General features: G+C 30.7%; 1 protein-coding gene across 4 annotated transcripts in view; it reads left to right on the top strand.

The window, feature by feature from the left end:
• The window catches only part of LOC106465879 (calcium-transporting ATPase type 2C member 1-like), a 42,008-nt gene that overhangs the window by 2,687 nt on the left and 25,767 nt on the right, over window positions 1-13,554 (top strand). For all 4 annotated transcript variants that reach the window (XM_022393836.1, XM_013926118.2, XM_022393835.1 and 1 more), the window contains 4 exons: window positions 2,243-2,458; window positions 7,018-7,107; window positions 10,888-10,923; window positions 12,145-12,206. In XM_022393836.1, coding sequence (XP_022249544.1) covers window positions 2,285-2,458; window positions 7,018-7,107; window positions 10,888-10,923; window positions 12,145-12,206 — 362 coding nt within the window. In that variant the 5' untranslated portion in view covers window positions 2,243-2,284. The remainder of the gene's footprint in view (window positions 1-2,242; window positions 2,459-7,017; window positions 7,108-10,887; window positions 10,924-12,144; window positions 12,207-13,554) is intronic.

Here is a 13,554-nt window from a genome sequence, read left to right as displayed (position 1 = left end):
GAACGTTCAAATGCGCACGCGCTTGGTTGAACGCACGTGCTTGGTTGAACGAGAGTGACCACCAAAAGAGGTGAGATAGTTTATGGACAATGTACAAAGTTCACGCTGCTGACCCCACGGTTTATTTGGCACAATAAACACAAAAGTACGACTGCAATGAAACATAAACATAAATTTGAAATAAAAATATATTTATGAAACAAAATTAATGTTTTTATGTACATATATAAACATGAAATCCTAGTTAAAAATAAAAATACTTATTTATTGTTTAGGTCTATTTAAAAATATTATTTACGGGTCTGTATATTACTTGAAACCATAAGAAGTATATGTGATTATTAAAAAAATTAAAAATAGATAAAATTTGCATTTTATGGAGGATACAATTTTTTTGGGATTTCAAAATAATGTACTAAAACATTAAAAGTAATAAGTTCAAATCTGTAGCGAATATAAATATTGTAATCATTTCTTATAAATACCATTTCCTAATGTAATTTTCCAAGATATTAAAGATCATAATGCAAAAAACTAAAGTTATTAAAAGTAATAGGCTTTATGTTTCTTAAACTACCTACATTTGTCAAAGTACTTTTGAATTTTTGAACATATTTGTCCACTAGTTTTATTGTTGGAATGAAATAGAGCAAGACTTGCATTGCCTACTAAGAAAGTTAGTAGCCGGTAGTCATCAGGTTAAGTGCTTAAGGTTCTTAGGTGTTAATTGGGAGACTTAAAAGGTTGTAAACAACTTGAATAAAACAGGTAAATAACTAAGTTTTGGAAGCTATATTGCTTGTCCTTTTGCAAACGTAGTTCAATAAAATAGTGAATGGTTTGCTTGATGATTTTGCTTTTTGTAAATTTTAATTTGCTTAAACTTGTATTCATATACTAGCCATGACTTGCAAAATATTTTTGGTAGTTTTCATGCCATTTACTTGAATTTTCCTTATTTTTTCATTTTCATACTCTTCATTTAAGCTATGCTTTCTTGCAGCCATTGTGTGTTAGATTGATAAATCCTGGTCTGTTTTAAAAAAAATTTAAGTTGGGTAAACAAACTCGCATAGATATAACTTTATTTAGTAAAACTACAAGTACGTGACTATTTAATAAAACTACACATAAAGTAAACAAGTAAGGGTATTTATAATAGTATAGAGAGTAAGAAACAGTTATGAGTGTTCAGTGTATGACATGGTTTTACGAGTTGAAAGTAAAAAAACTCACTAAAATGAAGAATAAAACCCGTACTAATGAAAAAGTAGCTAAAAGGTGTTTATAGAAGTATATGAAATGAACTGAAGCTACATTATTGTAAAGTAACTATAAAGTTGTAATGAAGGCAAACTTCAGCTGAATATGCAGAAATATCTGAAAGTGTTTTCACAAAATGAAAAGCATATGGTTTTGAATGAGCTAAAGTCGAGAAAGCCCTTAGAAATTTTGTTTAGTGTAATGTTAATTTTTCTTTAGGAAATCACACACAGATTAAGGGTTGTTTGTGTGAAATACTTTGCAAATACAAAAATTAAACTTAAAATCGAAGCCAGTTGTCACGTGATGGCAACAACATTGTGCCATCTTGTACCATACTTGTTGCATTAAAAAATTTGACTAAGCAAAAAAAAAAAGGTAAGGTGGTTCTGAATGGAAAAACTAATATGCAATTTGGACTTCTCAGACAAAGGCCTTTATAACGATATGAGATTTGTAGTGTTTGATCAAGAAATTTGCGAGAAGTTTTAGACAGACAAATGCAATCATATTATTTGTATAGATGGATGTGAGGAGCTATATTTAATTTGGTTTTGATGTTGTGATTCATTGTTTTAGCGACTGGAGTTATGTATTCAATAGACAAAATTATTATATTTGTATGTTGATTAATATGATGATGTACAGTGCATTCCAAGAACAATTTACTAAACATTCACTTCCTTTGAGACGATCTGGAACATTGCAATTAAAGTAAATAAAAAAATTATGTATATCAGTGTGAATGAATACAGTTGATCCAAGTATTAATACCTTTTTGTATCACAAGTTTACTCCAATGGATAAATCTCTTGGAAATTGTATGTATTTTTTAGTAGTTTAATAATTATTACTAGATATCAACACAACAGTTGCACACTAAACATATAGCAAATAATTTTTTTGGAACCCACAGTAATTACTGATCTTTTTTTGCTGTTATTTAATTTCTAAAAATAAGTTTTCTTCCTTTCTTAAGTGTGAAAGAGAACCATTAACAACACCATCTGCAACACAGAATATGGTTCCACATGATGCATGCAGTGTTCCATATGAAGAAGTAGCAGAGCAATTTAAAACTGATTTATGGCATGGCCTGACTTGGAGAGAAGCCCAAAACCGTCTGTTATTATATGGATATAATGAGTTTGAAGTAAAACCAGATGATCCTTTATGGAAGAAATATATTGAACAGGTAAATAAAATAATTTACTGAAACTAAATACTATTTGAATAATGTATGATTGAGATTTCATTATGCTATTTTTATATATAGATAATAGATAGTTTTTGATTATAGGAATTTAGATTTAGACTAACGTGCAACATGATTTAGTGAATTTGTGATATTGCAACACTAGGATTTTCTTTCAATAAAGTTATTCAACAAGCCAGTTGTCTCCACATTCTCATTCACAGTTACTACATGCACATCTTAGTGTGACCGTTTGTACAGTTGCTATTGCATATATAATTAACATAAGCATAAAATTTATTAACAACAAAAAATTTGTTCCTTCATATAGGCTGTCTCATCCACTGAAATAAAGTTTAGAAAAAGAACAAAGAAATTGAAAGCAGCCTTTGTCATTCAACTATTTATCAAGCCTTTCCTTAAATTCCCTTATTTAGTAACAGTGGACATATAATGTTGCATTTACTTGTTTAGTTTCAAATGTATTGAGCATTGATGTAAACACATTTTTTGTTATATAGTAGTTGTATACAAAATGTATACAGTAATTTCTCATTATCTAGAATTTTATTGTTGAAGTACCGATTTTTTTAAGTATCCTGATCATAGTAATTTGTGGGTACAATTGTTTGTTTTATATCAGGTTCGATGATTTGATGTAACATAACTTTATGGACAACAAGGGGCCTGTTGGTCCATTCAAGTTATTCCATCAGCTAAATAAAATCACCTTTTCACACAAAATAGCTTATTTTCCTCTTGAGCTTACGCGAACAACCAAAGATATTTGCATGTAACCAGCCTTGGAAAAACTCCCACCTAATCTCATGTAAAAACCACGTGAATTTTCACCACTGCAAGGTGACATAACTGTAAGATAATAGAATTTTAGAAAAAATTACACGCTAACTGACGAAGTAGCAAACACATGGTAAAATCCTCTGGGACACATTTTCTCCCACCTTTATTTGTAGGCAATCCCAAATTTTAAAACTACAAAGAAAAAATCAAATCTTAATTGTGTATTGCTCAAGCATTTGAAATAACTCACCTTTTCCCCAATAAACCACTTGCCCAACACTAAATGGTAGATACCAAAAAATAACAGTACAAAACCAATAGAGTGGTCTAACACACTGTGCAGTACAAGAAAAGAAACTATTTGAAAGTGAAAATAAAATATAAAATGCATAAAATATAATATTTAAGAAAGAACATCTACCTCCTTTTGGGGAGTTAGCAAACAACAGTATGCAATAATAAAAATGAAAATACTTTCCAAAACATACATACTTCTGCTGCCACTTATAGCTATTACTCGACTGCTAAGGTTTTTTCTTTATCCATCACATTAGTTTGACTTTTTCTCATTTGCTCCAGTCTTTTGTACCCCACTCAATTGATCTTGGAGATAATTGTATTGTGATACTCTCCACTTACATCAATGCGCCCTCTATCCTGGTTCTGTATATAAGCACCTCATTCAGATAATTTTATCACTTTTTCTCAACAAAGCATCACTAAGGGGTTTCCCAGTATTACGAATGTTCAGAGAAACTTTGAACGTTATTGTGTCATCTAGTTGATTTCATAATAATAATAATAATTAAAAAAATTTCTTTCTTATTCTGATTGGCAAGTATGAGTTCCCAGATGATTATTTCCCACACAGAAGAAAATTTGGTCTCTCCTCTCCCACCTCTGATATCTAGCATTGCACAACAATCAGGGGTGGGAGTCACTCTTGGTTGAGTCTGTCAGTGACCTTATTCATAGTGAGATGGAGACATATATTTGGATCTGTGGTGGTCAATTGAGGGCAATCCTCGACATTTTTGAGAGGCTTTAGATTTGCTTTTTCCTGTGCCTTCTTTTAGTCTGTTGGATTTCCATCCCCCCTGTAGGTCAGTGGTAAGATTATGGACTTGTAGTGCTGGGTTCTGGGGTTCGATTCCTTGGGGTAGATGCAGCAGATGGCCCAAAGTTGCTTTGCTCTAACAAGACAACTTACTTTTCCTGACAATGTGGTGTTCCAATCAATGATAATAACTACAATCTTGAAATGACATGTTACCCAGGGTATGATATATGAATTGTCCCAACACATTTTCAGATTCTGTTCATTGCACCTAATTGGCAGCTACACCTGGGTTTCTGCTTCTGCAGTTACTTCTGGTGTATCCAACTCTTCCACTTCTTTTTAGGCTCTCTCTGTGAAGGCAACCATGATTGGATATGGTACACCTTGCTTTCCAGAAGCTCAAGCTTATAGTATAGAGGTTATGCTGTCTTTCACAAGGCATTGGGGTTTAGTTTTTAAGGTTGACATGTATCTGTCTCAGTTTCTGTTTAGTCCAAAAGGCATTCTTCTCAATGGTAATGACATGCATATCAACAATGTTGTATTGAGAGCAGGTTGAACCCTTTTCAATCAGTGATATCATCCATAACTCATTTTTTGAGTTGGCTCTTTGACAGAGGTTTTTTGCATCCTCCACAATTACCATTATTTATGGCGGCCTTATCGACTACTGTTCAATTATCACAACTGCATATTTTTTGAGTCCCCAGTACTCTCCAGATTCCTCGTATCGTTTTGGATAATTGGTCCCAAATGACCATTCCAGTTACTTAACAGGTATATTAAGGTTGTGTGTTCTTTCTCTACAACTGTTTATGACCTGACTCTTGTATGCTATGTATCCTCTTTACCTGCAGGTTTATTTTTCATTGCTGCGCACCTATGGATTTGCTTTGTTTGTTCACACACCACTTCCTCCTTCTCTCCACATCCTCAGACCAGTTCTTCTTACCCCAAATTCGGTCAGATGGGAAAGGGGTTTAGTCCTTTTTTGCGATTCATCTGCTGACTCTTTCTCTCTACGTCCAATCAGACTTTGACTTTGGTCATGTTCAGTGAGGATCTTGAAGGTTTTGTTGCCTACACTTATACCTTTATTCTGGGCTCTCTTTGAAGGTGAGGTATCTTCTGTGAGTTACATCTAATCAGATTTTTCGTTTCTATGTTCCTGGTAGCCCATTCAAATTGCCCACTGGAAGTCATTGTGTGGACCTCCCACAATACCTTTATCTCGCATTATTTGCTTGATCTGGCAGTTCTTTCATCTGAGGGTTTTTACCTACCCCCTGTAGCTACCTGAGGGGTGAGTATTTTTATTTCTACCTTTGAGGTTTCCTTACCTTATTTTCACAGAATCTCACTCTGTGGCGAGTGTTGCCCAGACAGGTGTGCTTTTATCAAATCAATTCCACACTAACAACCACTATGTCACTATAATTACTACTGGTTTCAACAGGATCTTTAGAAATGAGATATTTTATGAGACCACCTAGGAGCTCATTTGGTGATATTACCTTTGGAAGCATTTACTACCAGCAGACCTTGTGTGTATTTATATTTAGTACCTAGTTTCTTTGTTCAGAGATTTCAGGTACAGTGAAAAGCTCTAATATTTATTACTTCACACAAATATTTGTATCTGTTACATGATCTGAGTTGTTTTACCTAAAAAGTGTTTCATCTGATTACAATCTTTAAGAGTTCATTATGCTTTACACACTCACTATATTGGAGAGTGCAGTGAAGTCAGAGGAAATTTCATTCACTATGCAAATCATAATGACAATGACATTCTGAGATATAAGCATTACGTACTGTAGTGAATAACCAACTTTAGTTGGCTTTGTTGATTAGGACACTGTTTAATGTTATGAAGGTACATATTAATAATTTACATTGAGAGGCTTTAATTGTTGAAATTTGCTTGTGATTCCTGATAGCTCAGTTTGTTGAGAATTAGCCTCAAAGTACTAGTATATGCCAGTTGTTCCAAGTTCAAGCTCTGGTCAGGTCTTGTAACATTCTTGTTTGTTTCAGTATATTGCAAGGCACACCAGTGTGATTAAAATGTAAAGGTCAAATTGAGTATTATTTTACCTGTAATGGAATGTGGGTCTGTAATCCAAAAGTTTATTCTCCAGAAAATATCTATAGTTGATTTAGTTAGCTGTGAGTACTAACCAATAAAGTTGTGTTTCTGCTAGAGAGACATTAGTCATGTTAATACTTATGCCCCACCATATAGTCACTCAGTAAATAATAGTACCACAAAGTATAATTGATGTAAAGACAAAAGTTCCTAAGTAAGTCATTGTATGGTCAACCATAGTACTGTAACATATGATGTAACATGAAAAAAAAAAGGTTTGGGTAGAAATGTTACAAAGCATGAAATTGATACACCATAAAAAATTGAAATTTTTCCCAGTAGAAAATAAGATCAATTAATTGTTTAATGTGTGTATTCAAACTAGTGAAAACAGAATTGTGAATAATAAACTTAGTGTACTACCCCTTTAATGTTCATTAGCATTTTACTAACATCAGCCTTCTTGTATTTGGTTCATATTGTGCAAGTCTGATTTCTTTCATATTGTAATGAATAGATAAATTTTTTTTTGTATTTTTAACATAGATAAACTTACTGGCTTTTACTTGTGTTTATGCCTGTTTATTTATCATTAATTGTGTTTTCCAGTTCAAGAATCCCCTTATAATGCTGCTACTGGCCTCAGCTGTTGTCAGTATTTGTATGCAGCAGTTTGATGATGCTTTTAGCATCACAGCTGTAAGTATTCTCAAAACTGATCTTTGGTTGTTTTTTTTTTTTGTGGATTAAATGTACATTTTAGTTAAAAATTCTTCAGATAAACTGTTTCTAAGAAAGTTGTTCAATTCTATGGAAACGCTAGAAATTATCATTCAAAGCTTTAGGTTTGGGGTGAGAAATTGAAAATGTCTGAAGAATTTCACATTGTAGCAGTATTTTTCTTTAAAATTAAAATATCAAGACGAAGACAATTTTTTTTTTGTATATCTTATTGAAAAATGGTAAAAGTGATAGTTGCACTGGGATATGAGATAAATCTTAATGAGATAATCTATTTATGTTTGTAGGCTTTAATGCACTTGTTATATTAAAAAATTAGATCATGCAAGCCAAATTAAGTTTATCACCCAACATTGTTTATTTCAAACCAGGACTTTATAATAGTTTTTTGTATACATATGTTGCTTTAAAAACAATCATAAAGTGTAACAACTTTGTTTGAAACTAGGTTTTTTATGTATGGAAATATCACTAATGTTTAAAGTGGAAATATCTAATCATCTGGGACCATAAAACTAGTTATTCATTGAAAATATATATATATATATATATTGGCTAAAACAAATGTATTTACATACACAAAGATAAAGATATCTTGTTGGCAAAGTCCAACATGGATTTATTATATATTGCTTGTTTTGTAATATTAATACATGTTCATGCCGCGGAGAAAAACAAGCATTTTTTGTAAGTGTAATTTAAATGAAAGCACCTATTGCATCTAAAAGCACTTAGAACCTTGTTTTCAAATTAATTTACTTTTTATTCATTTTGAATCTCATACCAGGAATAAAACTAAGTGAGGAAAACCATTAGTGCTGTAAAAGTTTTATTTGAAGAAAAAAGTGTATGTCTTTAACTCCAACTCTGTGGAGATCACATACAGATTGGAACAGAGAGATAAAATCACAGCTTGATGATATCCTGCTAGAAGAAATATTTGTGAATGACTTATATCATAGTTACAATCTTAGTATATATGTTTTTTAAAGCTTGATTTATCATTTTATACTTCATTTGACTTGTGGTATTGTAGGTGATAGGCAAAGAAATGTTTTGTTGAAAAAGATCATAATGGGAAATGTAAGGCATAATTTTGCACTCAACCATATAAAGTTTCATTCCAGTAAAAAAGCTGCTGTTTGTTAAGCTATGTATACTTAAGGCATTATTTACCTAAATAACAGCTTGAATGGGCAAATAAAAATCATTGAAAATTAATGTGAAAAGATGCATGTGTAATTGAATATAAAACTGTTAGAATTTCTTATATATATTAAATGAAATCTTCTGATTACCATTTGAAAAACATTGGCTTGTTTATACTTTTGGCATGGCCAAAAAGTTTTTATCATATGTTAGTGATCATAAAAACAGTGAATCAAGTTATGGTGTTTTTGAATCAAAATAAAACGTAGTTTTATAAAATAAAAATTTTATTGGAAAGTTTTACAAGAATGTAGGAAGACATAAAAGTCAGTAAATAAAATGTGCAACAAATCTAAGAATATTTAATTGTTTCTTAAAAGTAAAAAATCTCAAAGAAACCTATTTGATTTTCAAAGCTGACAATTCATGCAAGTATCACATATGAAAATGTATTTAAGAGAAGTTACTTAATATAAAGAAAATATGTCAAGTTCAAATGGATTTGTTTTTGATACATAATAAAGCAAATATCACAGATGCATCTAGATGTTTCAGTTTTAGCACAGTTAATTTGAAAAGAACTGAACAAAAAAATAAACATCTTTCAGATATTATATAAGAGCTGTATTGAAATAATTCAATTTTTATGATAAATGCAGAATGTAAAACATGCATATTTAAAAAATTTGGATTTAAAAAAAAGGAAAAGTTGTAGATTTACCAGCTTGTTAATTAAAGTCTATGTTTAGTTGTGGAAAACATTTTAAGTATATATATGAGTCAAAGAGGCACAAGTTGAAGTTTAAGTTATTGCAATAGGAGCTCTTTTGCATTAACCGTTAACAGTCCTATTAAAGAAATAAAAATATTCATTTAGAAAGAAATACATTTTTCAATATCTTTACGATATTACACATTAGTACATAGAGAAGCAAAAAAGAATATATCAATAAGTTAAGAACAATGAAAGATTTCTTAAAACTCACCTTTTAATTTCACTTGTAGAATGGGAAGCATATTTATGGCAATCATATTTTTCTGTATACATGTGTGAAATGCTTGGAATGCTCAATGGGAACTGTTAGTTTAATTTTTCATGTGATATTTGAAGATTTAATCTTAATATGAGATTTTAAGTTTGTCTAATATAAAATTATTTACAAACTAGACATATTAACATATATAGTTTGTAAAATTGCAGTTGAATAGCTGTTTAGCAGTAAAAATAACTTTTCCTTTTCTATTTGCGACTTCATGTCTTCTGGTGGGACACTGGTAAGCCTATGGATTTACAATGCTAAAATCAGGGGTTTGATTTCCCTGCGGTGATCACTGCATTCATTTCAAAATGACCTAAAGTAGTAACTGAAATTATTTGTCAAAAGTTTTATTATTATCTAAAAGAAAAAAGTAACATGATATTATTTTCTCATTGCATGTTAGTGTGATGTTATTGTTTTAACACCAAGTTTGTTGGTCGGTGAGACTGAATTTGGGGTTTTGGGTTAGCAAAAGAAGAGGGGTCACAGTTTCAGATATTTAAGTGAAGACCAAAAATAATTTATGCCAATAAAGGACTTGACCTGATAACTTTATAAAACCACATTTTATAACCAAAATAACTCGCCTTTCAATGGTGGTTGACCAGAGAGATGCAGTATTTAGAGGGTTGGATAGACTGTTCTTCTTGCATAAAATAATAACCACCTTACAGTGGAAGGCAAGTAAGCTTTGTTAAGTCTTTCTTGGTCATGTCTATCAGTAGAACTTATGAAAATTGGGAGGAAATGGCTTTATACAGCTGGGGAACCAGATAATATATTGCACAACATGTGCAGTCATTAATACGTGTTGTATGGAATTTTGGATTGGGGTATGGGTTTTACTCTTTTAATGTCTGGCGCTACTATGAACTCAGCCAAGGTAGTAGGCAATTCAGGATTCAGATATTTCAAGGAGTTCAAATTTATATTTAGAATTTTAAAAGAGACTAGTAGAAAGTTTTGTTAGAAATCAACTCGTCAAACAAGTCTCTCGAACTCATAGATCGGGTGTTAAAAGACAATCTTGATACATTGTCTAGCATTAGAGTATTTTTAGTGATGAAGATTATTTAAAAACTCATTGTAACCTAAGCCTGTCTTTGACAGAAATTCAGTTTCAAACATTTGGAGATTTAAAATATAAACTGTTCAGATTCTGCATTAAAATGTGGATTTGTGAATATAGCTTTGTGTAAAGGAATAGTATTTCTCACTGTGATAAAAAGAATTGTTTACTATGCAGATCTCTGAAACAAATATGTTTTGTATGTTGTTTTTTCATGAAGATTTAATTAAAAGATTTTTGCAACACAGTACTAAACAGTTCTCTGTACTGAAAGTTCATTTAATGATTACATTATATATTAAGTTATGAAATTGTATTTCCTCTGTGTATATAATAAAATACTATTACTAGAGGTGGTCCTATTTTAATGGAGGGCATTGGTGTGTATGTACTGGGAACTTAGTTTTTTTTTTAAGAGGATTGTTTCTCACTAGACAATTATAATGATTTAATATATACTCTGCTCTGATTTTATTTCAGGCAATTCTCATTGTTGTCACCGTAGCATTTGTTCAGGTATGTGGGTTGACTTATAAGCATGTGACTATCAGTATTTTCTTCAAGGAATAATTTGATTCTGAACTTAATAATTACTTTGTTTGGTATTAAACATTGATTAACAAATACATTAAATAAATCTATTTTATCTTCATGAACATGTTTCTAATCTCTGCAGCATTCAGTCTTAAGCTTGTAGTTATATCTCAATTAATTTATCGTTAAAATTAAAAAAATATTAGAGATAATGTTGACAAAGAGATATTTATTGCACATGTTGTTTAAGGCTACTGATTATCAGTCATTGTTCTTGGAAAGATCACTAATTAAGTAAATATATTGTTCAGATCTTTATTATAAACACTGATGCAAAGCTGAATAAATAGTATGAATGATGATATTAATGTAAATTCATTTAATCAATTTTATATTTAATAAAGATTTAATATAAAATATTTGAATCATATGTATTTACAAGCAAAAGTACCCATCCCCAGTGATGGGGAAAAGCTTAATTTAATCTGTCAATTTAAATTATTTTATGGACTTTAAAAAGGTCAATTGTGTTGCACTCTTGGTTTCACTCAGAGCCAAAGCTCTGAGCTACTTATACTGTCCACCACAAAAAGTAATTGTTGAGTATTTCAGTCATGCTAAGAGCCACTCAACAATAACGTGCGGTAAATTTACATTTTTTATTCTTTAAGTTACATCACATTTTGAAATGTGAATGATATTGTTATTAATTCCTAACAATTTAGTGTAGAATATCCTGCTTGCAAAATAAAATTTGGCATCAACATCATTCATACCTGTTCTCCCATCATTTCAAAAGTGAATGTTGAGCTTTTCCTGCTTACTCATCTTTTCAAATGGGAGACAGACAAAAGCTTGGACAGACACTGCGGTTTGCAATATATGTAAGATTGGTATATATGCTATTATATGTAAAGTAGTTATGCTTAAAAGTTAAGTTTTTGGTAATTTTTAGATCGATTTTTATGATTATGGTTCTTGTTTGGTAATTACTTTGAGTTACGTATTTTAAATGCTTCCTGGTTTCTAAATGTACTTTTCCTAAATCTTGCCATTTTTTCTAGCAAATACAGAGGAGTTTTCTTATTTTGAAGGCAAATTTTAAGTAAGCTAAAGTTAAATAACCACCATTAAACATAATATAACTATTTTCAGAGACTTCAAGTTTGTATAAAAATTTGTGATATGATTACCTCTTTACAGGAGTATAGATCTGAGAAATCTTTAGAAGAGCTTAATAAACTGGTCCCTCCCACTTGTAACTGGTATGTAAAAGAAAGTTATTTTTCAGTGACTGAAACTAATCTTTTATTTATTATTTTTATATAATATTTTTAACGTAAATATAAATACTATCAAAGAAAAACTTACAGAATGATAAATAAGCAATTTTACAAGTTTGTTGCATTCTTGCTGTATTAAAGAGCTTTTGTTGGTAATGTTATTGTTGAAAAATGTTTGTCCTAAGAGGTGATTCCATGGCTTTTTCTTAGTACTTATAAACTTTAATTTCAAGTGCCTGTGGTATTACAGACCATTGTAGTTAAAGAAATTACTAATTTTTTTTACAATTTATTTTGGATAAGCAGTTAAAAAATTTTGAACAATACATTTTAATAATTGCATGTTTTTTACAACACATAATTTTACTACTTTCTTAGTAAAGTTGTAGTCTGGTTGTCAGATTTCTCACACTTTATTTATCATTGTCCATGTGTATAATTTTTAATTATCAGTTATACTGAATTCACAGGGCCTGAAACTAAATTTTTTGTTACTGGAAAGTGTTTGCCAGTTACTTTAGAAAATATTGCCAAAAGAACCAGATAAGCTTTTAAAAAAAAAGAGGAAAAGATAACTCTTTTAAGACCAATAAAATCATTTATTTACAATAAAATCTGAAGTGTGCTGACCTAGTTTACAGATTTATTAACACACTGTGTCACTCCCTTACCTTTTTTTAGGGAAGTTAAAAATCTGGTCTGTGGTGATCAGACAACTTTCATATGTTGATTATTTTTAAGTTGTCACTTTCTTTCTTCAGAGCTGTTGATATCATAAGCTGGACTGTGGTGTTTGTATCCTGGCTGCAGTGCCAGTAACTTTTTTTCCAGAAAGATAGAGGGTAAATGTTAGAGATACAGTATTTTTTAGAATGTGCTCAAGTCTTTCCTGACCAGAGGAGAGTCACTGACATCCCTTGATTTTTTTTCCTTTTTCCTGTGGTAATAATAATCACATTGCATGAAACTTAGTACAAACTTACTAAATAGCATCTAGTTTTGGCTCTAAAAGAAGTGTGTAATTTGATTATTTTGCTATAATTTCTTAGGTCTTGAAATTTTCAAAACGTTTTGAGAGATATTGTTTTGAAAAGCATTGGAAATATTGTTTTTTGTCAGAGTATTTCAATTTATTTTATTTTTGATCAGAATTTTCCATTTGATATATGCAGTTACTTTCAAAGTTATTAATATTAACATATTTCCTTTGATACTTTATTTTGCCAATTGCAGCAATCACCACTTACGGCTATAAATCATAAACTAAAAGCAACAACTCACAAATATCTGTGACCTTGGACCTGACCTTTAAAAATGACATAATCATTAC

This window comes from Limulus polyphemus, unplaced genomic scaffold, assembly GCF_000517525.1.
Source record: "Limulus polyphemus unplaced genomic scaffold, Limulus_polyphemus-2.1.2 Scaffold2085, whole genome shotgun sequence".
NCBI classification, from domain to species: domain Eukaryota; kingdom Metazoa; phylum Arthropoda; class Merostomata; order Xiphosura; family Limulidae; genus Limulus; species Limulus polyphemus.
The sequence above is the reverse complement of the archived record's forward strand: the minus strand, read 5'-3'. Positions and strand labels throughout refer to the sequence as shown.